Source organism: Scyliorhinus torazame, chromosome 4, assembly GCF_047496885.1.
Source record: "Scyliorhinus torazame isolate Kashiwa2021f chromosome 4, sScyTor2.1, whole genome shotgun sequence".
Lineage (NCBI taxonomy): Eukaryota > Metazoa > Chordata > Chondrichthyes > Carcharhiniformes > Scyliorhinidae > Scyliorhinus > Scyliorhinus torazame.
This window is the reverse complement of record NC_092710.1, coordinates 335,032,965-335,058,729: the sequence shown is the minus strand read 5'-3', so window position 1 is coordinate 335,058,729 and position 25,765 is coordinate 335,032,965. Positions and strand designations below refer to the sequence as shown.

At 43.9% G+C, this 25,765-nt stretch overlaps 1 protein-coding gene across 9 annotated transcripts in view; it reads left to right on the top strand.

Annotated features, from left to right (window-relative positions):
- LOC140411160 (serine/threonine-protein kinase MRCK alpha-like) overlaps nt 1-25,765 on the top strand; it is a 900,765-nt gene that overhangs the window by 611,234 nt on the left and 263,766 nt on the right. For all 9 annotated transcript variants that reach the window (XM_072500231.1, XM_072500235.1, XM_072500230.1 and 6 more), the window contains one exon: nt 2,362-2,486. In XM_072500231.1, coding sequence (XP_072356332.1) covers nt 2,362-2,486 — 125 coding nt within the window. The remainder of the gene's footprint in view (nt 1-2,361; nt 2,487-25,765) is intronic.

Below are 25,765 nucleotides of genomic sequence, written 5' to 3'. Positions count from 1 at the left end.
GGCAACCACCGTCATCAACCCTCCTCCTCCTCCTGCACTTTGAAAGTCCCCTCCCTGTCAGAAATCTAGTGCCCCCCATCCGCCCCTCCCCCACATCGGTCTTCAGCTCACCCTCCACTTTGCTTCCTTGAACTAGCCCTCCTAACTAGCCTGGCAGCCCCCCGCCCATGGCGCCTAGCATCTTACCCCCCCCCACAGTCAAAACAAAGGCAAGAAGCAAAAACAAACAAACAAACAATCCCTCCCATGGTCCGAGCACAAAGGCCCACCCCTCCTCCCTTTACAAATTACTACATACCAGCCTAACCCCAAACCGAACCAAAAAAAACCCAGCAAGAAACAAGCAAAACCCCCAAAATGAGTCCAAACAACACAGATCCAAAGCTTTACAAAACATAGTTTGGTTCTCCTCAGTCAAAGTTCAAGATCCTCCTTTTCCTGACAGTCTGTTCTCCTCCATGAAGTCCACTGCCTCCTCCGACAAGCCAAAGTACCACTCCCGGCCCCCATAGGTCACCCATAGTCTGAGCTTTATGCCCTTTTTGTACAGGGCCGACTTGACCTTGTTAAAGCTCGCCCTCCTTTTTACGAGCTCTGCCCCCAGATCCTGATACACCCGGATCTCGACATCCTCCCACGTACATCGCCTCATCTGCCTGGCCCACCTCATAATGCGTTCCTTGTCCAGGAACCGATGTAATCGAACCACCATCGCCCTCAGTGGCTCACCCCCCTGGGGCTTGCGCATCAGTGCCCTGATGGCCCGATCCACCTCCAGCGGTCGATCAAACGCACCTTCCCCAAGCAGCTTCTCCAACATCTTCCCCACATATGCACCAGCGTCCGATCCTTCAATTCCCTCCGGAAGACCCACGATCCGAATGTTCTGCCTCAGAGAACAATTTTCCAGGTCCTCCACTTTCTCCAGCAGCCTCTCCTGCTGATCACACAGCATCCCAATCTGCCATCGAGGTGGACTGGTCTTCATGTTCCCCCGCCTGCTCCTCCAACCTCTGGATCTCCAGAGCCTGGGCCGCCAATTTTGTCTCCATGTGGTCAACCATCGAGTCCACTGTCCGGGCCAGGTCGTCCGCACACTCCTTCCGTTGTTGGGTGAACTTCTCATTTAAGAAGCTCACCAACTGGTCCATCGACCACTGAACTGATGGGTCCGACCCTGTTCATCCGCCATCTCCACTCGAGTTGTCTGCCCCTAACTCACCACCATCATCTGGTTCGTTCTTTTCCGCTGACTTCTGGGCCACAGCTCCATAAACTAGGGGTCCCTTTTGTCTGTTCTTGTTTCTACACCCTTTCTCTACAAATTTCCTGCAACAATCCGGTTTAAAAGCCATACAAAGACGACCATGAGCGGGAGCTGCCAAATGTGCGACCATTCACTCCATGGGTGCCACTGGAAGTCCCTACCTTTCCCTTTTAAGGAATATACCTTGACTGTATCCAGACCATTTCCGTTTTGAAGGTAGCCCATTGTTCAGCTACAGTTTTTCCTTCCAAGCTTCAATGCCAGTCTAACCGTCCCAGCTCTGTTCTTACTCCCATTGAAGTCGACGCTCCCCCAGTTTTACTCTGGATTATCTGTTTTCCGTTTCTATTGTCATCCTAAACCTTACAATACAATGATCACCATCTACAAAATGTTCCCCCACTGACACAATCTATTTGGCCCACGTTATTTCCAAGAACCAGGTCCACCATTGCATCCTTTCCTTTTGGCCTGGACACATACGCTGTATGAAGTTTTCCACCGTCCCAGTCTACATTTGGGTAATCAAGTTTCCCCCCCCCCCCCCCCATTAAAACGACCTCCATAATATTTGCAAATCTCTCTAATTTCCTTGCCGATTTGTTCTTCTTCATCCGATGACTAGTTGGTGGTCTATAGACCACATCAAGCAATATACTTGCATCCTTTTTGTTCCTTCGCTCTGGTCTTAATTGATTCTGTCCTTGAATCCTCTGGGACGTCCTCTTTCTCCAGCACTGCAATGCTTTCCTTAATCAATGCCACCACCCCTCCCCTTTCCTCTATTTCTGACTATCTTGTACGCCGGAATATTTAATTCATCCAAGCAGGTGGAAGGTATTCTATCACACTCCTGGCTCGTGTTTTGCCGATGGGAGACGAGCTTTGGGAATTCTGGAGGTGAGTTATTCTCTTGCAATCACAGTTTTGATATGGGTGGTTCAGTTCAGTTTCCGCTCAATGGTATGTCCATGATGTTGCCATCCCTCTTGTTAATTTCAACGAAAGAATGTAAAAAGGTCTCCTTGTTACTGCTGTAGAATGAGGACTGGAAATAATCGAGTGCTGATTGATTGCAACTTGTTTTCATGCAGCTCACCATCATGTTTGAGAAACTAAGTGCAAGTAACAAACAAATGGAGGAAGAGTTACGGGACCTAGCAGACAAGAAGGAATCTGTAGCACACTGGGAGGCCCAAATCACAGAGATCATCCAATGGTTAGTGCCTTGAACTATAAACTGTGTTTAGTTTAGGCATGCTGCTGTGTAATGCTGGAGAAAAATGCTGATTTTACAACTGATGAAGGATGCTTTTATTCGTGAATTCTACAGTCAGCACAAAGCGGCTTTGCATTTTTAATGTAAGTCATGAGACGAATGTCTCATTTTGAATTTTAGAATGTACTTGAGAATTCTATATATTGCATGTTAGTATTTGATTGCACTCTGAAATGTTCTATAGTTCGTTACATTCTGGGAAGCTCTGTAGTTCATTCAACTTGGGATATTTTGATTGTTCAATACACTTTCAGAAATCGCAGTTCAATATACTCATTAATTTTCCTATACTTCATTGCACTCTGAAACTTAGTTTATTACACTCTTGGGGCTCTGTATTTCATTACCCTTTGTGAAGCTCTATTTCATTACACTCTGGGAATCTCTATTTCATTACACTCTAGGAAGCTCTGTATTTCATTACAGTTTGGGAAGCTCCATTTCATTTCATTACACTCTAGAAAACTCTGTATCTCATTACACTCTGGGAAGCTCTGTATTTGATTAGACTTTGGGAAGCTGTGTATTTCATTATATTTTGGGAAGTTCTGTATTTGATTACACTTTGGGATGCTCTGTACTTCATTACAATTTGGGAAGCTGTATATTTGTTGCACTTGGGAAGCTGTGTACTTGATTACACTTTGGGAAGCTCTGTATTTAATTACATTTTGGGAAGCTGTGTATTTGATTACACTTTGGGAAGCTCTGTATTTGATTACATTTTGGGAAGCTCTGTATTTGGTTACACTTTGGGAAGCTGTGTATTTGATTACATTTTGGGAAGCTCTGTATTTGGTTACACTTTGGGAAGCTCTGTATTTGGTTACACTTTGGGAAGCTGTGTATTTGATTACACTTTGGGAAGCTGTGTATTTGATTACACTCTGGGAAGCTGTGTATTTGATTACACTTTGGGAAGCTCTGTATTTGGTTACACTTTGGGAAGCTCTGTATTTGGTTACACTTTGGGAAGCTGTGTATTTGATTACACTTTGGGAAGCTGTGTATTTGATTACACTTTGGGAAGCTCTGTAGCTTGTTACACTTTGAGAAGCTGTGTATTTGGTTACACTCTGGGAAGCTGAGTATTTGATTACACTTTGGGAAGCTGTGTATTTGGTTACACTCTGGGAAGCTGTGTATTTGATTACACTTTGGGAAGCTGTGTATTTGGTTACACTATGGGAAGCTGTGTATTTGGTTACTCTTTGGGAAGCTCTGTATTTGATTACACTCTGGGAAGCCCTGTATTTGATTACACTCTGGGAAGCTCTGTATTTGATTACACTTTGGGAAGCTCTGTATTTGATTACACTTTGGGAAGCTCTGTATTTGGTTACACTTTGGGAAGCTGTGTATTTGGTTACACTTTGGGAAGCTGTGTATTTGATTACACTCTGGGAAGCTGTGTATTTGATTACACTTTGGGAAGCTGTGTATTTGGTTACACTCTGGGAAGCTGTGTATTTGATTACACTTTGGGAAGCTGTGTATTTGGTTACACTTTGGGAAGCTGTGTATTTGGTTACACTCTGGGAAGCTCTGTATTTGATTACACTCTGGGAAGCTCTGTATTTGATTACACTCTGGGAAGCTCTGTATTTGGTTACACTTTGGGAAGCTCTGTATTTGGTTACACTTTGGGAAGCTCTGTATTTGGTTACACTTTGGGAAGCTCTGTATTTGGTTACACTTTAGGAAGCTCTGTATTTGATTACACTTTGGGAAGCTCTGTATTTGATTACACGTTGGGAAGCTCTGTATTTGATTACACTTTGGGAAGCTGTGTATTTGGTTACACTCTGGGAAGCTCTGTATTTGATTACACTCTGGGAAGCTCTGTATTTGATTACACTCTGGGAAGCTCTGTATTTGATTACACTTTGGGAAGCTGTGTATTTGATTACACTTTGGGAAGCTCTGTATTTGATTACACTCTGGGAAGCTCTGTATTTGGTTACACTTTGGGAAGCTGTGTATTTGATTACACGTTGGGAAGCTCTGTATTTGGTTACACTTTGGGAAGCTCTGTAGCTTGTTACACTTTGGGAAGCTCTGTATTTGGTTACACTTTGGGAAGCTGTGTATTTGATTACACTTTGGGAAGCTCTGAATTTGGTTACACTTTGGGAAGCTCTGTATTTGGTTACACTTTGGGAAGCTCTGTATTTGATTACACTCTGGGAAGCTCTGTATTTGGTTACACTTTGGGAAGCTGTGTATTTGATTACACTTTGGGAAGCTCTGTATTTGGTTACACTTTGGGAAGCTGTGTATTTGATTACACTTTGGGAAGCTCTGTATTTGGTTACACTTTGGGAAGCTGTGTATTTGATTACACTTTGGGAAGCTCTGTATTTGATTACACTTTGGGAAGCTCTGTATTTGGTTACACTTTGGGAAGCTCTGTAGCTTGTTACACTTTGGGAAGCTCTGTATTTGGTTACACTTTGGGAAGCTGTGTATTTGATTACACTTTTGGAAGCTGTGAATTTGGTTACACTATGGGAAGCTCTGTATTTGGTTACACTTTGGGAAGCTCTGTATTTGGTTACACTTTGGGAAGCTGTGTATTTGCTTACACTTTGGGAAGCTCTGTATTTGGTTACACTTTGGGAAGCTCTGTATTTGATTACACTTTGGGAAGCTCTGTATTTGGTTACACTTTGGGAAGCTCTGTATTTGATTACACTCTGGGAAGCTCTGTATTTGATTACACTCTGGGAAGCTCTGTATTTGGTTACACTTTGGGAAGCTCTGTATTTGATTACACTTTGGGAAGCTCTGTATTTGATTACACTTTGGGAAGCGGTGTATTTGATTACACTTTGGGAAGCTGTGTATTAGATTACACTCTGGGAAGCTCTGTATTTGGTTACACTTTGGGAAGCTGTGTATTTGGTTACACTCTGGGAAGCTCTGTATTTGGTTACACTTTGAGAAGCTCTGTATTTGGTTACACTTTGGGAAGCTCTGTATTTGATTACATTTTGGGAAGCTCTGTATTTGGTTACACTTTGAGAAGCTCTGTATTTGGTTACACTTTGGGAAGCTGTGTATTTGATTACACTTTGGGAAGCTCTGTATTTGATTACACTTTGGGAAGCTCTGTATTTGGTTACACTTTGGGAAGCTCTGTAGCTTGTTACACTTTGGGAAGCTCTGTATTTGGTTACACTTTGGGAAGCTGTGTATTTGATTACACTTTTGGAAGCTGTGAATTTGGTTACACTATGGGAAGCTCTGTATTTGGTTACACTTTGGGAAGCTCTGTATTTGGTTACACTTTGGGAAGCTGTGTATTTGCTTACACTTTGGGAAGCTCTGTATTTGGTTACACTTTGGGAAGCTCTGTATTTGATTACACTTTGGGAAGCTCTGTATTTGGTTACACTTTGGGAAGCTCTGTATTTGATTACACTCTGGGAAGCTCTGTATTTGATTACACTCTGGGAAGCTCTGTATTTGGTTACACTTTGGGAAGCGGTGTATTTGATTACACTTTGGGAAGCTCTGTATTTGATTACACTTTGGGAAGCGGTGTATTTGATTACACTTTGGGAAGCTGTGTATTAGATTACACTCTGGGAAGCTCTGTATTTGGTTACACTTTGGGAAGCTGTGTATTTGGTTACACTCTGGGAAGCTCTGTATTTGGTTACACTTTGAGAAGCTCTGTATTTGGTTACACTTTGGGAAGCTCTGTATTTGATTACATTTTGGGAAGCTCTGTATTTGGTTACACTTTGAGAAGCTCTGTATTTGGTTACACTTTGGGAAGCTGTGTATTTGATTACACTTTGGGAAGCTCTGTATTTGGTTACACTCTGGGAAGCTGTGTATTTGGTTACACTTTGGGAAGCTCTGTATTTGGTTACACTTTGGGAAGCTGTGTATTTGGTTACACTTTGGGAAGCTGTGTATTTGGTTACACTTTAGGAAGCTCTGTATTTGGTTACACTTTGGGAAGCTGTGTATTTGATTACACTCTGGGGAGCTGTGTATTTGGTTACACTCTGGGAAGCTCTGTATTTGATTACACTTTGGGAAGCTGTGTATTTGATTACACTCTGGGGAGCTGTGTATTTGGTTACACTTTGGGAAGCTCTGTATTTGATTACACTTTGGGAAGCTGTGTATTTGATTACACTCTGGGGAGCTGTGTATTTGGTTACACTTTGGGAAGCTCTGTAGCTTGTTACACTTTGGGAAGCTCTGTATTTGGTTACACTTTGGGAAGCTGTGTATTTGCTTACACTTTGGGAAGCTCTGTATTTGGTTACACTTTGGGAAGCTCTGTAGCTTGTTACACTTTGGGAAGCTCTGTATTTGGTTACACTTTGGGAAGCTGTGTATTTGCTTACACTTTGGGAAGCTCTGTATTTGGTTACACTTTGGGAAGCTGTGTATTTGCTTACACTTTGGGAAGCTCTGTATTTGGTTACACTTTGGGAAGCTCTGTATTTGGTTACACTTTGGGAAGCTCTGTATTTGGTTACACTTTGGGAAGCTGTGTATTTGGTTACACTTTGAGAAGCTGTGTATTTGGTTACACTTTGGGAAGCTCTGTATTTGATTACACTTTGAGAACTCTGTATTTGGTTACACTTTGAGAAACTCTATATTTGATTACACTTTGGGAAGCTGTGTATTTGGTTACATTTTGGGAAGCTGTGTATTTGATTAGACTTTGGGAAGCTGTGTATTTGGTTACACTTTGGGAAGCTGTGTATTTGATTACACTCTGGGAAGCTGTGTATTTGGTTACACTTTGGGAAGCTCTGTATTTGGTTACACTTTGGGAAGCTCTGTATTTGATTACACTCTGGGAAGCTCTGTATTTGGTTACACTTTGGGAAGCTGTGTATTTGATTACACTCTGGGAAGCTGTGTATTTGATTACACGTTGGGAAGCTGTGTATTTGATTACACTTTGGGAAGCTCTGTATTTGATTACACTTTGGGAAGCTGTGTATTTGATTAAACGTTGAGAAGCTGTGTATTTGATTACACTTTGGGAAGCTCTGTATTTGGTTACACTTTGGGAAGCTCTGTAGCTTGTTACACTTTGGGAAGCTCTGTATTTGGTTACACTTTGGGAAGCTGTGTATTTGCTTACACTTTGGGAAGCTCTGTATTTGGTTACACTTTGGGAAGCTCTGTAGCTTGTTACACTTTGGGAAGCTCTGTATTTGGTTACACTTTGGGAAGCTGTGTATTTGCTTACACTTTGGGAAGCTCTGTATTTGATTACACTTTGGGAAGCACTGTATTTGGTTACACTTTGGGAAGCTCTGTATTTGGTTACACTTTGGGAAGCTCTGTATTTGGTTACACTTTGGGAAGCTCTGTATTTGATTACACTTTGGGAAGCTGTGTATTTGATTACACTCTGGGAAGCTCTGTATTTGATTACACTCTGGGAAGCTGTGTATTTGGTTACATTTTGGGAAGATGTGTATTTGATTACACTTTGGGAAGCTGTGTATTTGGTTACACTTTGGGAAGCTGTGTATTTGATTACACTTTGGGAAGCTCTGTATTTGGTTACACTTTGAGAAACTCTGTATTTGGTTACACTTTGGGAAGCTCTGTATTTGGTTACACTTTGGGAACTCTGTATTTGGTTACACTTTGAGAAACTCTGTATTTGATTACACTCTGGGAAGCTGTGTATTTGGTTACATTTTGGGAAGATGTGTATTTGATTACACTTTGGGAAGCTGTGTATTTGGTTACACTTTGGGAAGCTGTGTATTTGATTACACTCTGGGAAGCTGTGTATTTGGTTAAACTTTGGGAAGCTCTGTATTTGGTTACACTTTGGGAAGCTCTGTATTTGATTACACTTTGGGAAGCTCTGTATTTGATTACACTTTGGGAAGCTCTGTATTTGGTTACACTTTGGGAAGATGTGTATTTGGTTACACTTTGGGAAGCTGTGTATTTGATTACACTCTGGGAAGCTCTGTATTTGGTTCCACTTTGGGAAGCTCTGTATTTGATTACACTTTGGGAAGCTGTGTATTTGGTTACACTTTGAGAAGCTGTGTATTTGGTTACACTTTGGGAAGCTGTGTATTTGATTACACTTTGGGAAGCTCTGTATTTGATTACACTTTGGGAAGCTGTGTATTTGATTACACTTTGGGAACTCTGTATTTGATTACACTTTGGGAAGCTGTGTATTTGATTACACTTTGGGAAGCTGTGTATTTGATTACACTCTGGGAAGCTCTGTATTTGGTTACACTTTGGGAAGCTGTGTATTTGATTACACTCTGGGAAGCTGTGTATTTGATTACACTTTGGGAAGCTGTGTATTTGATTACACTTTGGGAAGCTCTGTATTTGATTACACTTTGGGAAGCTGTGTATTTGATTACACTTTGGGAAGCTCTGTATTTGATTACACTTTGAGATGCTCTGTATTTGGTTACACTCTGGGAAGCTGTGTATTTGATTACACTTTGGGAAGCTGTGTATTTGGTTACACTGTGGGAAGCTGTGTATTTGATTACACTTTGGGAAGCTCTGTATTTGATTACACTTTGAGAACTCTGTATTTGGTTACACTTTGAGAAACTCTATATTTGATTACACTTTGGGAAGCTGTGTATTTGGTTACATTTTGGGAAGCTGTGTATTTGATTAGACTTTGGGAAGCTGTGTATTTGGTTACACTTTGGGAAGCTGTGTATTTGATTACACTCTGGGAAGCTGTGTATTTGGTTACACTTTGGGAAGCTCTGTATTTGGTTACACTTTGGGAAGCTCTGTATTTGATTACACTCTGGGAAGCTCTGTATTTGGTTACACTTTGGGAAGCTGTGTATTTGATTACACTCTGGGAAGCTGTGTATTTGATTACACGTTGGGAAGCTGTGTATTTGATTACACTTTGGGAAGCTCTGTATTTGATTACACTTTGGGAAGCTGTGTATTTGATTAAACGTTGAGAAGCTGTGTATTTGATTACACTTTGGGAAGCTCTGTATTTGGTTACACTTTGGGAAGCTCTGTAGCTTGTTACACTTTGGGAAGCTCTGTATTTGGTTACACTTTGGGAAGCTGTGTATTTGCTTACACTTTGGGAAGCTCTGTATTTGGTTACACTTTGGGAAGCTCTGTAGCTTGTTACACTTTGGGAAGCTCTGTATTTGGTTACACTTTGGGAAGCTGTGTATTTGCTTACACTTTGGGAAGCTCTGTATTTGATTACACTTTGGGAAGCTCTGTATTTGGTTACACTTTGGGAAGCTCTGTATTTGGTTACACTTTGGGAAGCTCTGTATTTGGTTACACTTTGGGAAGCTCTGTATTTGATTACACTTTGGGAAGCTGTGTATTTGATTACACTCTGGGAAGCTCTGTATTTGATTACACTCTGGGAAGCTGTGTATTTGGTTACATTTTGGGAAGATGTGTATTTGATTACACTTTGGGAAGCTGTGTATTTGGTTACACTTTGGGAAGCTGTGTATTTGATTACACTTTGGGAAGCTCTGTATTTGGTTACACTTTGAGAAACTCTGTATTTGGTTACACTTTGGGAAGCTCTGTATTTGGTTACACTTTGGGAACTCTGTATTTGGTTACACTTTGAGAAACTCTGTATTTGATTACACTCTGGGAAGCTGTGTATTTGGTTACATTTTGGGAAGATGTGTATTTGATTACACTTTGGGAAGCTGTGTATTTGGTTACACTTTGGGAAGCTGTGTATTTGATTACACTCTGGGAAGCTGTGTATTTGGTTAAACTTTGGGAAGCTCTGTATTTGGTTACACTTTGGGAAGCTCTGTATTTGATTACACTTTGGGAAGCTCTGTATTTGATTACACTTTGGGAAGCTCTGTATTTGGTTACACTTTGGGAAGATGTGTATTTGGTTACACTTTGGGAAGCTGTGTATTTGATTACACTCTGGGAAGCTCTGTATTTGGTTACACTTTGGGAAGCTCTGTATTTGATTACACTTTGGGAAGCTGTGTATTTGGTTACACTTTGGGAAGCTGTGTATTTGGTTACACTTTGGGAAGCTGTGTATTTGATTACACTTTGGGAAGCTCTGTATTTGATTACACTTTGGGAAGCTGTGTATTTGATTACACTTTGGGAACTCTGTATTTGATTACACTTTGGGAAGCTGTGTATTTGATTACACTTTGGGAAGCTGTGTATTTGATTACACTCTGGGAAGCTCTGTATTTGGTTACACTTTGGGAAGCTGTGTATTTGATTACACTCTGGGAAGCTGTGTATTTGATTACACTTTGGGAAGCTGTGTATTTGATTACACTTTGGGAAGCTCTGTATTTGATTACACTTTGGGAAGCTGTGTATTTGATTACACTTTGGGAAGCTCTGTATTTGATTACACTTTGAGATGCTCTGTATTTGGTTACACTCTGGGAAGCTGTGTATTTGATTACACTTTGGGAAGCTGTGTATTTGGTTACACTCTGGGAAGCTGTGTATTTGATTACACTTTGGGAAGCTCTGTATTTGATTACACTTTGAGAAGCTGTGTATTTGGTTACACTTTGGGAAGCTGTGTATTTGATTACACTTTGGGAAGCTCTGTATTTGGTTACACTTTGAGAAACTCTGTATTTGGTTACACTTTGGGAAGCTCTGTATTTGGTTACACTTTGGGAACTCTGTATTTGGTTACACTTTGAGAAACTCTGTATTTGATTACACTCTGGGAAGCTGTGTATTTGGTTACATTTTGGGAAGATGTGTATTTGATTACACTTTGGGAAGCTGTGTATTTGGTTACACTTTGGGAAGCTGTGTATTTGATTACACTCTGGGAAGCTGTGTATTTGGTTAAACTTTGGGAAGCTCTGTATTTGGTTACACTTTGGGAAGCTCTGTATTTGATTACACTTTGGGAAGCTCTGTATTTGATTACACTTTGGGAAGCTCTGTATTTGGTTACACTTTGGGAAGATGTGTATTTGGTTACACTTTGGGAAGCTGTGTATTTGATTACACTCTGGGAAGCTCTGTATTTGGTTACACTTTGGGAAGCTCTGTATTTGATTACACTTTGGGAAGCTGTGTATTTGGTTACACTTTGGGAAGCTGTGTATTTGGTTACACTTTGGGAAGCTGTGTATTTGATTACACTTTGGGAAGCTCTGTATTTGATTACACTTTGGGAAGCTGTGTATTTGATTACACTTTGGGAACTCTGTATTTGATTACACTTTGGGAAGCTGTGTATTTGATTACACTTTGGGAAGCTGTGTATTTGATTACACTCTGGGAAGCTCTGTATTTGGTTACACTTTGGGAAGCTGTGTATTTGATTACACTCTGGGAAGCTGTGTATTTGATTACACTTTGGGAAGCTGTGTATTTGATTACACTTTGGGAAGCTCTGTATTTGATTACACTTTGGGAAGCTGTGTATTTGATTACACTTTGGGAAGCTCTGTATTTGATTACACTTTGAGATGCTCTGTATTTGGTTACACTCTGGGAAGCTGTGTATTTGATTACACTTTGGGAAGCTGTGTATTTGGTTACACTCTGGGAAGCTGTGTATTTGATTACACTTTGGGAAGCTCTGTATTTGATTACACTTTGAGAAGCTGTGTATTTGGTTACACTCTGGGAAGCTGTGTATTTGGTTACACTTTGGGAAGCTGTGTATTTGATTACACTTTGAGATGCTCTGTATTTGGTTACACTTTGGGAAGCTGTGTATTTGGTTACACTTTGAAGCTCTGTAGCTTGTCACACTTTGTGAAGCTCTGTATTTGATTACACTCTGGGAAGCTCTGTCTTTGGTTACACTCTGGGAAGCTGTGTATTTGATTACACTTTGGGAAGCTGTGTATTTGATTACACTTTGGGAAGCTCTGTATTTGGTTACACTTTGGGAAGCTGTGTATTTGATTACACTTTGAGATGCTCTGTATTTGGTTACACTTTGGGAAGCTCTGTATTTGGTTACACTTTGTGAAGCTCTGTATTTGGTTACACTTTGGGAAGCTGTGTATTTGATTACACTTTGGGAAGCTGTATATTTGATTACACTCTGGGAAGCTGTGTATTTGATTACACTCTGGGAAGCTCTGTATTTGGTTACACTTTGGGAAGCTGTGCATTTGATTACACTTTGGGAAGCTGTGTATTTGGTTACACTTTGGGAAGCTCTGTATTTGATTACACTCTGGGAAGCTGTGTATTTGGTTACACTTTGGGAAGCTGTGTATTTGGTTACACTCTGGGAAGCTCTGTATTTGGTTACACTTTGAGAAGCTCTGTATTTGGTTACACTTAGGGAAGCTGTGTATTTGATTACACTTTGGGAAGCTCTGTATTTGGTTACACTTTGGGAAGCTCTGTATTTGGTTACACTTAGGGAAGCTGTGTATTTGATTACACTCTGGGAAGCTCTGTATTTGGTTACACTTTGGGAAGCTCTGTATTTGGTTACACTTTGGGAAGCTCTGTATTTGATTACACTTTGAGAAGCTCTGTATTTGGTTACACTTAGGGAAGCTGTGTATTTGATTACACTTTGGGAAGCTCTGTATTTGGTTACACTTTGGGAAGCTCTGTATTTGGTTACACTTAGGGAAGCTGTGTTTTTGATTACACTCTGGGAAGCTCTGTATTTGGTTACACTTTGGGAAGCTCTGTATTTGGTTACACTTTGGGAAGCTGTGTATTTGATTACACTTTGGGAAGCTCTGTATTTGATTACACTCTGGGAAGCTGTGCATTTGATTACACTCTGGGAAGCTGTATTTGATTACACTTTGGGAAGCTGTGTATTTGATTACACTTTGGGAAGCTCTGTATTTGATTACACTTTGGGAAGATCTCTATTTGGTTACACTTAGGGAAGCTGTGTATTTGATTACACTCTGGGAAGCTGTGTATTTGATTATACTTTGGGAAGCTCTGTAGCTTGTCACACTTTGGGAAGCTCTGTATTTGATTACACTCTGGGAAGCTCTGTCTTTGGTTACACTCTGGGAAGCTGTGTATATGATTACACTTTGCGAAGCTGTGTATTTGATTACACTTTGGGAAGCTCTGTATTTGATTACACTTTGAGATGCTCTGTATTTGGTTACACTTTGGGAAGCTGTGTATTTGGTTACACTTTGAAGCTCTGTAGCTTGTCACACTTTGTGAAGCTCTGTATTTGATTCCACTCTGGGAAGCTCTGTCTTTGATTCCACTCTGGGAAGCTCTGTATTTGGTTGCACTCTGGGAAGCTCTGTCTTTGGTTACACTCTGGGAAACTGTGTATTTGATTACACTTTGGGAAGCTGTGTATTTGTTTACACTCTGGGAAGCTCTGTATTTGGTTCCACTTTGGGAAGCTGTGTATTTGATAACACTCTGGGAAGCTCTGTATTTGGTTACACTCTGGGAAACTGTGTATTTGATTACACTTTGGGAAGCTGTGTATTTGGTTACACTTTGGGAAGCTCTGTATTTGATTACACTCTGGGAAGCTCTGTATTTGGTTACACTCTGGGAAACTGTGTATTTGATTACACTTCGGGAAGCTCTGTATTTGGTTACACTTTGGAAGCTCTGTATTTGATTACACTTCGGGAAGCTCTGTATTTGGTTACACTTTGGGAAGCTCTGTATTTGATTACACTCTGGGAAGCTGTGTATTTGATTACACTTTGGGAAGATGTGTATTAGGTTACACTTTGGGAAGCCCTGTATTTGGTTACACTTTGGGAAGCTGTGTATTTGATTACACTTTGGGAAGCTCTGTATTTGGTTACACTTTGGGAAGCTCTGTATTTGGTTACACTTTGGGAAGCTCTGTATTTGGTTTCACTTAGGGAAGCTGTGTATTTGATTACACTCTGGGAAGCTCTGTATTTGATTACACTTTGGGAAGCTCTGTATTTGATTACACTTTGGGAATCTCTGTAGCTTGTTACACTTTGGGAAGCTCTGTATTTGGTTACACTTTGGGAAGCTGTGTATTTGATTACACTTTGGGAAGCTCTGTATTTGGTTACACTTTGGGAAGCTCTGTATTTGGTTACACTTTGGGAAGCTCTGTATTTGGTTTCACTTAGGGAAGCTGTGTATTTGATTACACTCTGGGAAGCTCTGTATTTGGTTACACTCTGGGAAACTGTGTATTTGGTTACACTTTGGGAAGCTGTGTATTTGGTTACACTTTGGGAAGCTGTGTATTTGATTACACTTTGGGAAGCTCTGTATTTGGTTACACTTTGGGAAGCTGTGTATTTGATTACACTTCGGGAAGCTCTGTATTTGGTTACACTTTGGGAAGCTGTGTATTTGGTTACACTCTGGGAAGCTCTGTATTTGATTACACTTTGGGAAGCTCTGTATTTGATTACACTTTGGGAAGCTCTGTATTTGGTTACACTTTGGGAAGCTCTATTTGATTACACTCTGGGAAGCTCTGTATTTGGTTACACTTTGGAGAGCTCTATATTTGGTTGTACTTTGGGAAGCTCTGTATTTGGTAACACTGGGGTACTCTGGATGTCATTACTCACTGGTATGCTCTGTGGTTGATTGCACTCAGGATTGTCACAAGTTTTTTTACAATCTGTCATGTGTTGCAAAATTCACTAGTTGTTGTGGCACAACAACAGGGGATGTCAAAAGGAATGTTAATAATTAAATCAAAATGTCATTGTTGTTTAGGTCATTAGTCAGTGAAGAGTTTTACATAGTTTGACCCAGTCACGTGAAGAGAATAGTAATGCATGCGGATAGTGGGTGATTTGGAGAGTGTTTTGGTTTATGGGGTTTATCGGCCATTACTGCTCTTGACTTGTGGTCTTAATTGAGGCAGTAAAAAATAGATTATTGAACTTGTCTGAATAGACATAAACTCTGGGCAGCACAGTGGTGCAGTGGTTAGCACTGCTGCATCCCGGCCCCGGGTCACTGCCCGTGTGGAGTTGCACCCCGTATCTGCCCACAACCCAAAGATGTTCTATAGGTATGTCAGGAATAAGCGAATGACTAGGGACAGAGTAGGACCAGTCAAGGACAGGGATGGGAAGTTGTGTGTAGAGTCTGAAGAGATAGGCGAGATACTAAATGAATATTTTTCGTCAGTATTCACTCAGGAAAAAGATAATGTTGTGGAGGAGAATGCTGAGCTCCAGGTAAATAGATTAGATGGCATTGAGGTAAGTAGGGAAGAGGTGTTGGCAATTCTGGACAGGCTGAAAATAGATAAGTCCCCGGGGCCTGATGGGATTTATCCTAGGATTCTCTGGGAGGCCAGGGAAGAGATTGCTGGACCATTGGCTTTGATTTTTATGTCATCATTGGATACAGGAATAGTGCCAGAGGACTGGAGGATAGCAAATGTGGTCCCTTTGTTCAAAAAGGGGAGCAGAGACAACCCCGGCAACTATAGACCGGTGAGCCTCACGTCTGTAGTGGGTAAAGTCTTGGAGGGCATTATAAGAGACAAGATTTATAATCATCTAGATAGGAATAATATGATCAGGGATAGTCAGCATGGCTTTGTGAAGGGTAGGTCATGCCTCACAAACCTTATCGAGTTCTTTGAGAAGGTGACTGAACAGGTAGACGAGGGTAGAGCAGTTGATGTGGTGTATATGGATTTCAGCAAAGCGTTTGATAAGGTTCCCCACGGTAGGCTATTGCAGAAAATACGGAGGCTGGGGATTGAGGGTGATTTAGAGATGTGGATCAGAAATTGGCTAGCTGAAAGAAGACAGAGGGTGGTGGTTGATGGGAAATGTTCAGAATGGAGTTCTGTCACAAGTGGAGTACCACAAGGATCTGTTCTGGGGCCGTTGCTGTTTGTCATTTTTATCAATGACCTAGAGGAAGGCGCAGAAGGGTGGGTGAGTAAATTTGCAGACGATACTAAAGTCGGTGGTGTTGTCGATAGTGAGGAAGGAAGTAGCAGGTTACAGAGGGATATAGATAAGCTGCAGTGCTGGGCTGAGAGGTGGCAAATGGAGTTTAATGTAGAGAAGTGTGAGGTGATTCACTTTGGAAGGAAAAACAGGAATGTGGAATATGTGGCTAATGGAAAAGTTCTTGAAAGTGTGGATGAGCAGAGGGATCTAGGTGTCCATGTACATAGATCCCTGAAAGTTGCCACCCAGGTTGATAGGGTGGTGAAGAAGGCCTATGGAGTGTTGGCCTTTATTGGTAGAGGGATTGAGTTCCGGAGTCAGGAGGTCATGTTGCAGCTGTACAGAACTCTGGTACGGCCGCATTTGGAGTATTGCGTACAGTTCTGGTCACCGCATTATAGGAAGGACGTGGAGGCTTTGGAACGGGTGCAGAGGAGATTTACCAGGATGTTGCCTGGTATGGAGGGAAAATCTTATGAGGAAAGGCTGATGGACTTGAGGTTGTTTTCGTTAGAGAGAAGAAGGTTAAGAGGAGACTTAATAGAGGCATACAAAATGATCAGAGGGTTAGATAGGGTGGACAGTGAGAGCCTTCTCCCGCGGATGGAAATGGCTAGCACGAGGGGACATAGCCTTAAACTGAGGGGTAATAGATATAGGACAGAGGTCAGGGGTAGGTTCTTTACGCAAAGAGTAGTGAGGCCGTGGAATGCCCTACCTGCTACAGTAGTGAACTCGCCAACATTAAGGGCATTTAAAAGTTTATTGGATAAACATATGGATGATAATGGTATAGTGTAGGTTAGATGGCTTTTGTTTCGGTGCAACATCGTGGGCCGAAGGGCCTGTACTGCGCTGTATTGTTCTATGTTCTATGTTCTATGTGCAGGGTAGGTGGATTGGCCACGCTAAATTGACCCTTAATTGCAAAAGAAGAACTGGGTACTCTAAATTTATGGAAGAAAATAGACATAAGCTCTAAATTAGAGGGATGCATTCCATTTTGTGTCTCTCCAACCATGTTGAGCCTGCTTGTGTTTTAAAAGCAATAAAACAAATAAACTAATTGATTAATTAAAAGCCCTTAAAGAGGCACTATAGCAAACCTGTATACTCTTTTAATAATAAAAGAAAAAAATCAGTTAATTAAACAAAAATGAGAATGGTTTGAGCCCTGGTGGAGCACTAATTATTGCAAAATTTCAAAGGAAACGTAACTAACCAAAACATAATTTCCAGGGGCTGTTTAGCACAGGGCTAAATCGCTGGCTTTGAAAGCCGACCAACACAGGCCAGCAGCACGGTTCAATTCCCGTAACAGCCTCCCCGAAGAGGCGCCGGAATGTGGCGACTAGGGGCTTTTCACAGTAACTTCATTTGAAGCCTACTTGTGACAATAAGCAATTTTCATTTCATGAGGTATTACTGCTCCTACATACTCTTTAAGGAAAACAATCACCAATAAATTAAACAAAAATGACACGGGATGTCAAGGAAAATTAATAATTAAATCAAAATGTCATTCCCGAGAGTGAGGAGCACTGCCAATTATTGTCCAACACCTGAATACAAATAACCCCTAATGGATATGCAATTAAAAACCTGTTGTAGAGATCACATGACTTGCAGGTGGAGATGCTGTTGACGCAACTATGCTGAGTTGATGCCAGGCAGTTATGGTATGTGCTACAGCCATGGGGTGCAGGTAGTGGAAGGCATGAACATTGTGTGTGCTGGCAGGCCCACCATTGAAGCGAAGCATTCTGTGACAGCACCTCTCCAGTCAAATGTCATTTATTTCAGCATGCACCTGACCAGCTCTTGTGTAGCGGCTGGAGTACCCAGCTGCATGCTGCCTTGTTCTTGTGGTACAGTTCTTGTGGTGATACAGCTGTTTAGTTTCTGGGGGATGGTGAACCCCTCCCCCTCCTCCACCAAACTACCTGCCCCATCCCAACCATACTCGTGTCCATTTTCAGGACTAAATTCTGTGATGTGGTCTGGGGCCCTGGTTCAGGCAGAACTAAACTGAGCACAGTGAGTAGGTACTACTGCATAACTGGTAATGAAACGTCCGAATGGGGAATATTTGCTGGGCTCGCTTATCTTTTTTATGGATTGATGCATATAGCTATTTCCACTTTGTTCGATAGGCACAAGAGTTATAGTCCTAATGAAAGAGTTTGACTAAGTGGTTAACTAGTTCTAAGTTTTAATTCTGTGGCTGAGATTTTGCCAAAAGATACAGAATGTTTGTTTGATTTTAAAAGAAAGCTCCGAGTTCGTCATGGTTGAGTTTGCCGATATTTAACCGTTGCTCACAGGACTTCCGGTGGCGGCCATGGTGTGACTGGTCGCACACAGGGCAGCTCCTGCTCGAAGGCATAGGAAAGAGCTATTTTTGCCTGATATTTGGACGGCACAGTAGCACAGTGGTTAGCACTGTTGCTTCACAGCTCCAGGGTCCCAGGTTCGATTCCTGGCTTGGGTCACTGTGCGGAGTCTGCACGTTCTCCCCGTGTCTGCGTGGGTTTCCTCCGGGAGCTCCGGTTTCCTCCAACAAGTCCCGAAAGACGTGCTGTTCGGTAATTTGGACATTCTGAATTCTCCCTCTGTGACCCGAACAGGCCCTGGATGGTGGCAATTAGGGGCTTTTCACAGTAACTTCATTGTAGTGTTAATGTGAACCTACTTGTGGCAATGAAGATTATTATTATTATAATTTTGACAACATTTTTTACAAAGAACAATGCAGCACAGGAACAGGCCCTTCGGCCTTCCAAGCCTGTGCCAATCACGTGTCCTATCTAGATCGACCGCCTGTATCCCTCTATACCCCGTCTGTTCCCGTGCCTATCCAGATAAGTCTTAAAGGTCGCTAACGATCCGCCTCAACTACCTCACTTGGCAGTGCATTCCAGGCCACCACAACCTACTGTGTAAAAAAACTTCCCCGCACATCTCCACTGAACCTATCACCCCTCACCTTGAACTTGTGCCCCCTTGTAATTGTCATTTCCACCCTGGGAAAAAGCCTCCAACTGTTCACCCTATCTATACCCCTAATTATTTTATAAACTTCAGGTCGCCTCTCAGCCTCCATCTCTCTAGGCAGAACAATCCCAGTTTATTCCAGTGTAGTTGAAGGTCGGAGGAGTAGTTTCCCCCGGGTTATCCAACCGGGTTTCCACTGGTTATCCAACCCGGCAGAAGACGGTAAGAGACCTGGCCAAGGAGTTCGAGGAAACCTGTGGCGCAACAGCCAATGGAAGGATGGCGGAGGGGGAAGGGCTGGTGCAAGTCGGAAAGCCCCAGATGGGGCAGTTGATGGCTTTTATTAAGGATTAGTTTCGCCAGCAGAGGAAGACGATGTGGGAGGAGCGCTCAAAGGCCATCGAAGGAGCTGTGGCATGCCTGAAGAGTTTGATGGAGTGGGTGGAGAAGTGTTTAGAGGTGCAGGGACAGCAGATCCGTGAGATTGAAGGGTGATTTCGGAACATAGCGATCGAGTGGTGGCACTGGAGGCAGAGGTGGAGCTCTTAGGAGACCTTTGCAAGATGTTGAGGGCAAAGATGGAGGAGCAGGAGAACACCTCGAAAAGGCGGAACCTGCGAATAGTGGGCCTGCCTGAAGGAGAGCAAGGTGTGAGTGCCACAAGGTACATCTCAAAGATGCTGGTGGGTCTGGTGGCAGGGGAGGTGTTAGATAAGGCGCCTGAAGTGGATTCTGCGCATCGGTCCTTGAGGCAGCAGCCTAGAGCTGGAGAGCTGCTGCGGGCGGTGATCGTGAGACTCCACAAATTTGTGGAGAAAGAGAAGATCTTGCGTTGGGCAAGGGAGAAACACACCTGCGCATGGGAGGGGAACAAGATCTGAATATATCAGGACGTTGGAGCCGAGTTGGCGTAACGGCAGGCAGGTTTCAACAAGGCCAAGGTGAAAATGAACTGAAAATGAAAATCGCTTATTGTCACAAGTAGGCTTCAAATGAAGTTACTGTGAAAAGCCCCTAGTCGCCACATTCCAGCGCCTGTTCGGGGAGGCTGGTACGGGAATTGAACCGTGCTGCTGGACTGCCTTGGTCTGCTTCAAAAGCCAGCGATTTAGCCCAGTGTCGGCGGCAGAGCAGGTTTGGGGTGCTCTACCCGGCGAAGTTATGGGTGACGTTTGAAGGCCGGGAATATTACTTCGAGACCCCGAGAAGCGGCCGAGGACTTTATCAAGGAGCATAAACTGTGGGAGAACCGAGTTGAACAATGCTGGGGATCTGGGGTGCTGGCATTTTGTAACGGTTGGGAATATGGTTGAAGTGGGGAGAAGGGAGTATTCCTTTTTCTCCACATGTCTATAAGGTGTGTTTAAGGATTGATTATTTTGTTGTGAGCTGGGATATTTTGGTTGGGGTGGAGGGGGCAGACTATGTGGGGATAGTTATCTCTGACCATGCGCCCCACTGGTTGGAGATTAAGTTGAGACCGGGACGAGAGCAGAGACCGGGGTGGAGGTTTGATTCGGGGTTGTTGGCAGATGGAGGCTTTTGTGACGAGGTGCGGGCGGCGATTAAGGATTATGTGGAGTTGAATCAGAATGGGGAGGTGTCGGCGGCCGTTTTTTGGGAACCATTGAAGGCAGTGATCCGGAGAGAGATTAACTTGTTTAAGGCGCACGCGGATCGGGAATGGAGGGCGGAATATGACTGTCTAATGAGCGAGGTGGACAGGGAGTATTCGAGGGTGCCCACTACCGAGGGATTGGCGAGGAGAAAAATGTTGCAGGGGCAATTTGATAGGTTTACAATGGGAAAGGCGGTAGGGCAACTGCGTAGGGCAAGAGGGGTGCAATATGAATACGGGGAGAAGGCAAGCTACATGTTAGCGCATGAGCTGCGGAGGCAGGCTGCGTCCAGGGAAATATTGAGGATACGGACTGGGACTGGGGATATGGTATCAGAGCCGGGGAAGATAAATGAGGCGTTTAGGGAGTATTACCAGGGACTGTACAAGGCAGACCCGGGGGGAGAGGAGGAGGCCATGGGAAGGTTTTTGGAGGAACTGGAGTTTCCTCAGCTGGAGGAAGTAAAGAGGCAGTCGCTGGAGGAGCCCTGGGTCTGAGGGAGGTGCTGGATAGTATCAGGGCAATGAAGTCGGGGAAGGCTCTGGGGCCGGACAGGCACCCGTCAGAATTTTATGAAGAATTTGCGACGGACCTGCGACCACATCTGTTGGGGGCGCTTAATAAGGTGCTGGAGAAGGGGGGAGCTGCTGGAGAAGGGGGGAGCTGCCGGAGACGATGACGCAGGGGGACGTTAATTCCGAAAAAGGGGAAGGACCTGGTGGAGTGTGGGTCTTATAGACCCATATCATTGTTGAATACAGATGAGAAAGTGCTGGCTAAGTTGTGGCCGAGGTTTGTGGCATGGGTGCGCTTGCTCTATGTGGCACCAAGGGCGAGTGTGCAGATGAATGATATGAGCTCACAAGCTTCGAATTACACAGGGGAACAAGGCAGGGGTGCCCGCTGTCGCCGCTGGTGTTTGCACTGGCTATAGAGCCTTTGGCGATGGCTCTTAGGGGATCGGTGGAGTGGCAGGAGATTATATGGGGACAGAGAGAGCATCGGGTGTCGCTCTGTGCCGACAACCTCTTGCTGTATGTTCCGGACCCGCTGGGGACTATGGGAAGGATCATAGGCCTGCTGGGAAGGTTTGGGGAGTTCAAGGTGTATAGGTAGAATGTAGGGAATAGCAAAGTGTTCCCGGTGAATGAGTTGGGACGCCGAGCCAATTTAGAGGGGGATGCGATTTAAGATGGCTAGGGATAGGTTCAGATATTTGGGGATTCGGGTAGCGAGGGAATAGACGATGCTGCACAAGTGGAACTTAACAAAGCTGATGGAGGAGTCCAGGGAGGGGGATCTTAAGAGGTGGGATACACTGCATTTAACGTTGGTGGGGAATGTTCAAGTGGCAAACAAACAAAGAACAAAGAAAAGTACAGCACAGGAACAGGCCCTTCGGCCCTCCAAGCCCGTACCGACCATGCTGCCCGTCTAAACTAAAATCTTCTACACTTCCTGGGTCCGTATCCCTCTATTCCCATCCTATTCATGTATTTGTCAAGATGCCCCTTAAATGTCACTATCGTCCCTGCTTCCACCACCACCTCCGGCAGCGAGTTCCAGGCACCCACTACCCTCTGTGTAAAAAACTTGCCTTGTACATCTCCTAAACCTTGCCCCTCGCTCCTTAAACCTATGCCCCCTAGTAATTGACCTCTCTACCCTGGAAAAAAGTCTCTGACTATCTACTCTGTCTATGCCCCTCATAATTTTGTAGACCTCTATCAGGCCGCCCCTCAACCTCCTTCGTTCCAATGAGAACAAACCAAGTTTATTCAATCAATGCTCATAGCTTGTGCCCTCCACACCAGGCAACATCCTGGTAAATTTCTTCTGCACCCTCTCTAAAGCCTCCACATCCTTCTGGTAGTGTGGCGACCAGAATTGAACACTATACTCCAAGTGTGGCCTAACCAAGGTTCTGTACAGCTGCAACATGACTTGCTAATTTTTATACTCAATGCCCCGGCCAATGAAGGCAAGCATGCCGTATGCCTTCTTGACTACCTTCTCACCTGTGTTGCCTCTTTCAGTGACCTGTGGACCCGTACACCAAGATATACTGACTGTCAATACAGTAAAGATGAATATTCTGCCGAGATTCTGGTTTATTTTTCAGACACTCCCGATCTTTATACCAAAGGCCTTTTTTCGGAATTTTTCATGATTATTTCGGACTTTATATGGGCGGGGAAGGTGCCAAGGGTTAGGAGGACCCTGGTACTAAGGCAGAGGCAACGGGGGGGGGGGGGGGAATCTTGTAATAATCTTTATTATTGTCGCAAGTAGACTTACATTAACACTGCAATGAAGTTACTGTGCAAACCCCCTAGTCGCCACATTCCGGCGCCTATTCGGGTCACAGAGGGAGAATTCAGAATGTCCATTTAACCTAACAGCACGTCTTTCGGCACTTGTGGGAGGAAACCGGAGCACCCGGAGGAAACCCACACAGACACGGAGAGAACGTGCCGATTCTGAACAGTCAGTGACCCAAACCGAGAATCAAATCTGGGACCCTGGCACTGTGAAGCAACAGTGCTAACCAATGCGCTACCGTGCCGCCCATCGGGGCTCCAGGGTGAGGGATATGGTGACAGCAGTTTGGCCAATGGCGCCAAGTAGGTATTCAGGAAGCCCCGTGGTGCGGTCAACTGTGAAGGCTTGGAACCAGTTGAGGAGGCATTTTAGGATGGAGGGGATGTCAGTATTCAAGCCGTTGTGTGAGAACCACGGGTTTAAACCGGGGTAGGTGGATAGCATGTGTAGGAGGTGGAGAGAAGTGGGGCTGGTCAAGGTGAGGGATTTGTACCTGGGGGAAGGGTTCGCCAGTCTGGAGGAGCTGAGGGAGAGGGCAGAGCTCCCGAGAGGGAGTGACTTAAGGTACCTGCAGGTTAGGGACTTTGTGCGGAAGGTTTGGTAGGAGTTCCCTCGGTGCTGAGATATACCCTGCTGGAGTGACTGCTGTTTCCGTATGTGGAAGGAGAGGGTAGAATTGGAGATATATACAGGTGGTTGGGAGAGTGTGTGGTGAAGATCAAGGAAAAATGGGAAGGGGAGTTGGGAAAGGAGATCAATTGGGGAGTATGGAGTGAGGCACTGCGAATGTTAAACGCGACCTCGTGCACAAGGGTGAGCCTGTGTTCAAGGTCGAACACAGGATACATATGACTCGGGGGAGAATGAGTGGGTTCTTCCAGGGTGTGGCAGATTAGTGTGAGAAGTGTGGGCGGGGACCAGCGAATCACGTAGATATTTTCTGGGGCTGCGAAAAGTTGGAGAGATTCTGGGCGGGAGTGTTCGCGTCCTAGCAAGGATAGTGAGGGAAGAGGTGGAGCTGGATCCTTTGGTGGCGATATATGGGATTTTGGAGAAGCCGGAGCTCATGGAGAGGAGGAAGTCCGATGTCGTGGCCTCTGCCTCTCTGATTGTCCGGTGACGAATCTTACTGGAGTGGCACGGTCGGCATCGCCACCGGGGGGGAGCAGCATGGTTGGGCGACGTGTATGACTTCCTGAGGCTGGAAAATTAAAATCTGAGCTCAGGGGCTCAGTAGAGGGGTTTGAGCAAATTGGAGGATATTCGTGACCGTGTGTGAGGAGTTGTTCGTTGCGGGGAGGGTGGCGAAAAACAGGCAAAATGTTGTACAAACTGTATATTTATGGAACCAGAGGAAATGGGAGAGATACTAAATGAATACTTTGCCTCAGTATTCACCAAAGAGAAGGACTTGGTGCATGAGGAGTATAGGGTAGAGTGTGTAGATATTCTGAGTCATGTTGATATTAATAAAGTGGAGGTGTTGGGCATGTTCAAAAGCATTGAAGTCGTTAAGTCCCCAGGGCCTGATGGGATCTGCCCCAGAATACTGCGGGAGGCAAGGGAGGCCTTGACAGTAATCTTTGTATCCTCATTGGCTACAGGTGAAATTCCAGAGGACTGGAGAGTAGCCAATGTTGTTCCAATGTTTAAGAAGGAAAGCAGGGAAAATCTAGGAAATTATAGGCCGTTGAGCCATACGTCCGTGGTAGGGAAATTATTGGAAAAGATTCTTAGAGATAGGATTTACTCACATTTGGAAACAATTAGACTTATTATTGATGGACAGAATGGTTTTGTAAAGCGGAGGTCGTGCCTCACTAATTTGATAGAGTCTTTCAAGGAAGTGACAAATATGATAGATGAGGGAAAGGCAGTAGATGCTGTATACATGGACTTCAGTAAAGCCTTTGACAAGGTACCTCATGGTAGACTGGTACAAAAGGTGAAGTTACATGGGATCAGAGGAGAGCTAGCACGTTGGATACAGAACTGGCTTGGGTACAGAAGACAGAGGGTAGCAGTAGAAGGGTGCTCTTCTGAATGGAAGGCTGTGACTAGCGGCATATCACTGGGATCAGTTCTGGGACCTTTGTTGTTCGTGGTGTATATAAATGATTTGGAAGAAAATGTAGCTGGTCTGATTAGTAAGTTCGCAGACGACACAAAAATTGGTGGAGTTGCGGATAGTGAAGAGGATTGTCAGAGGATACAGCAGGATATAAACTGGTTGGAGTCTTGAGTGGAGAAATGGCAGATGGAGTTTAATCCGGACAAGTATGTGATAATGCACTTTGGAAAGTCCAATGCATGTAGGAATTACAAAGGTAGCACCTTTGCGAGTACTGACAGGCAGAGAGATCTGGGCCTGTATGTCCACCGGTCACTGAAAGTGGCA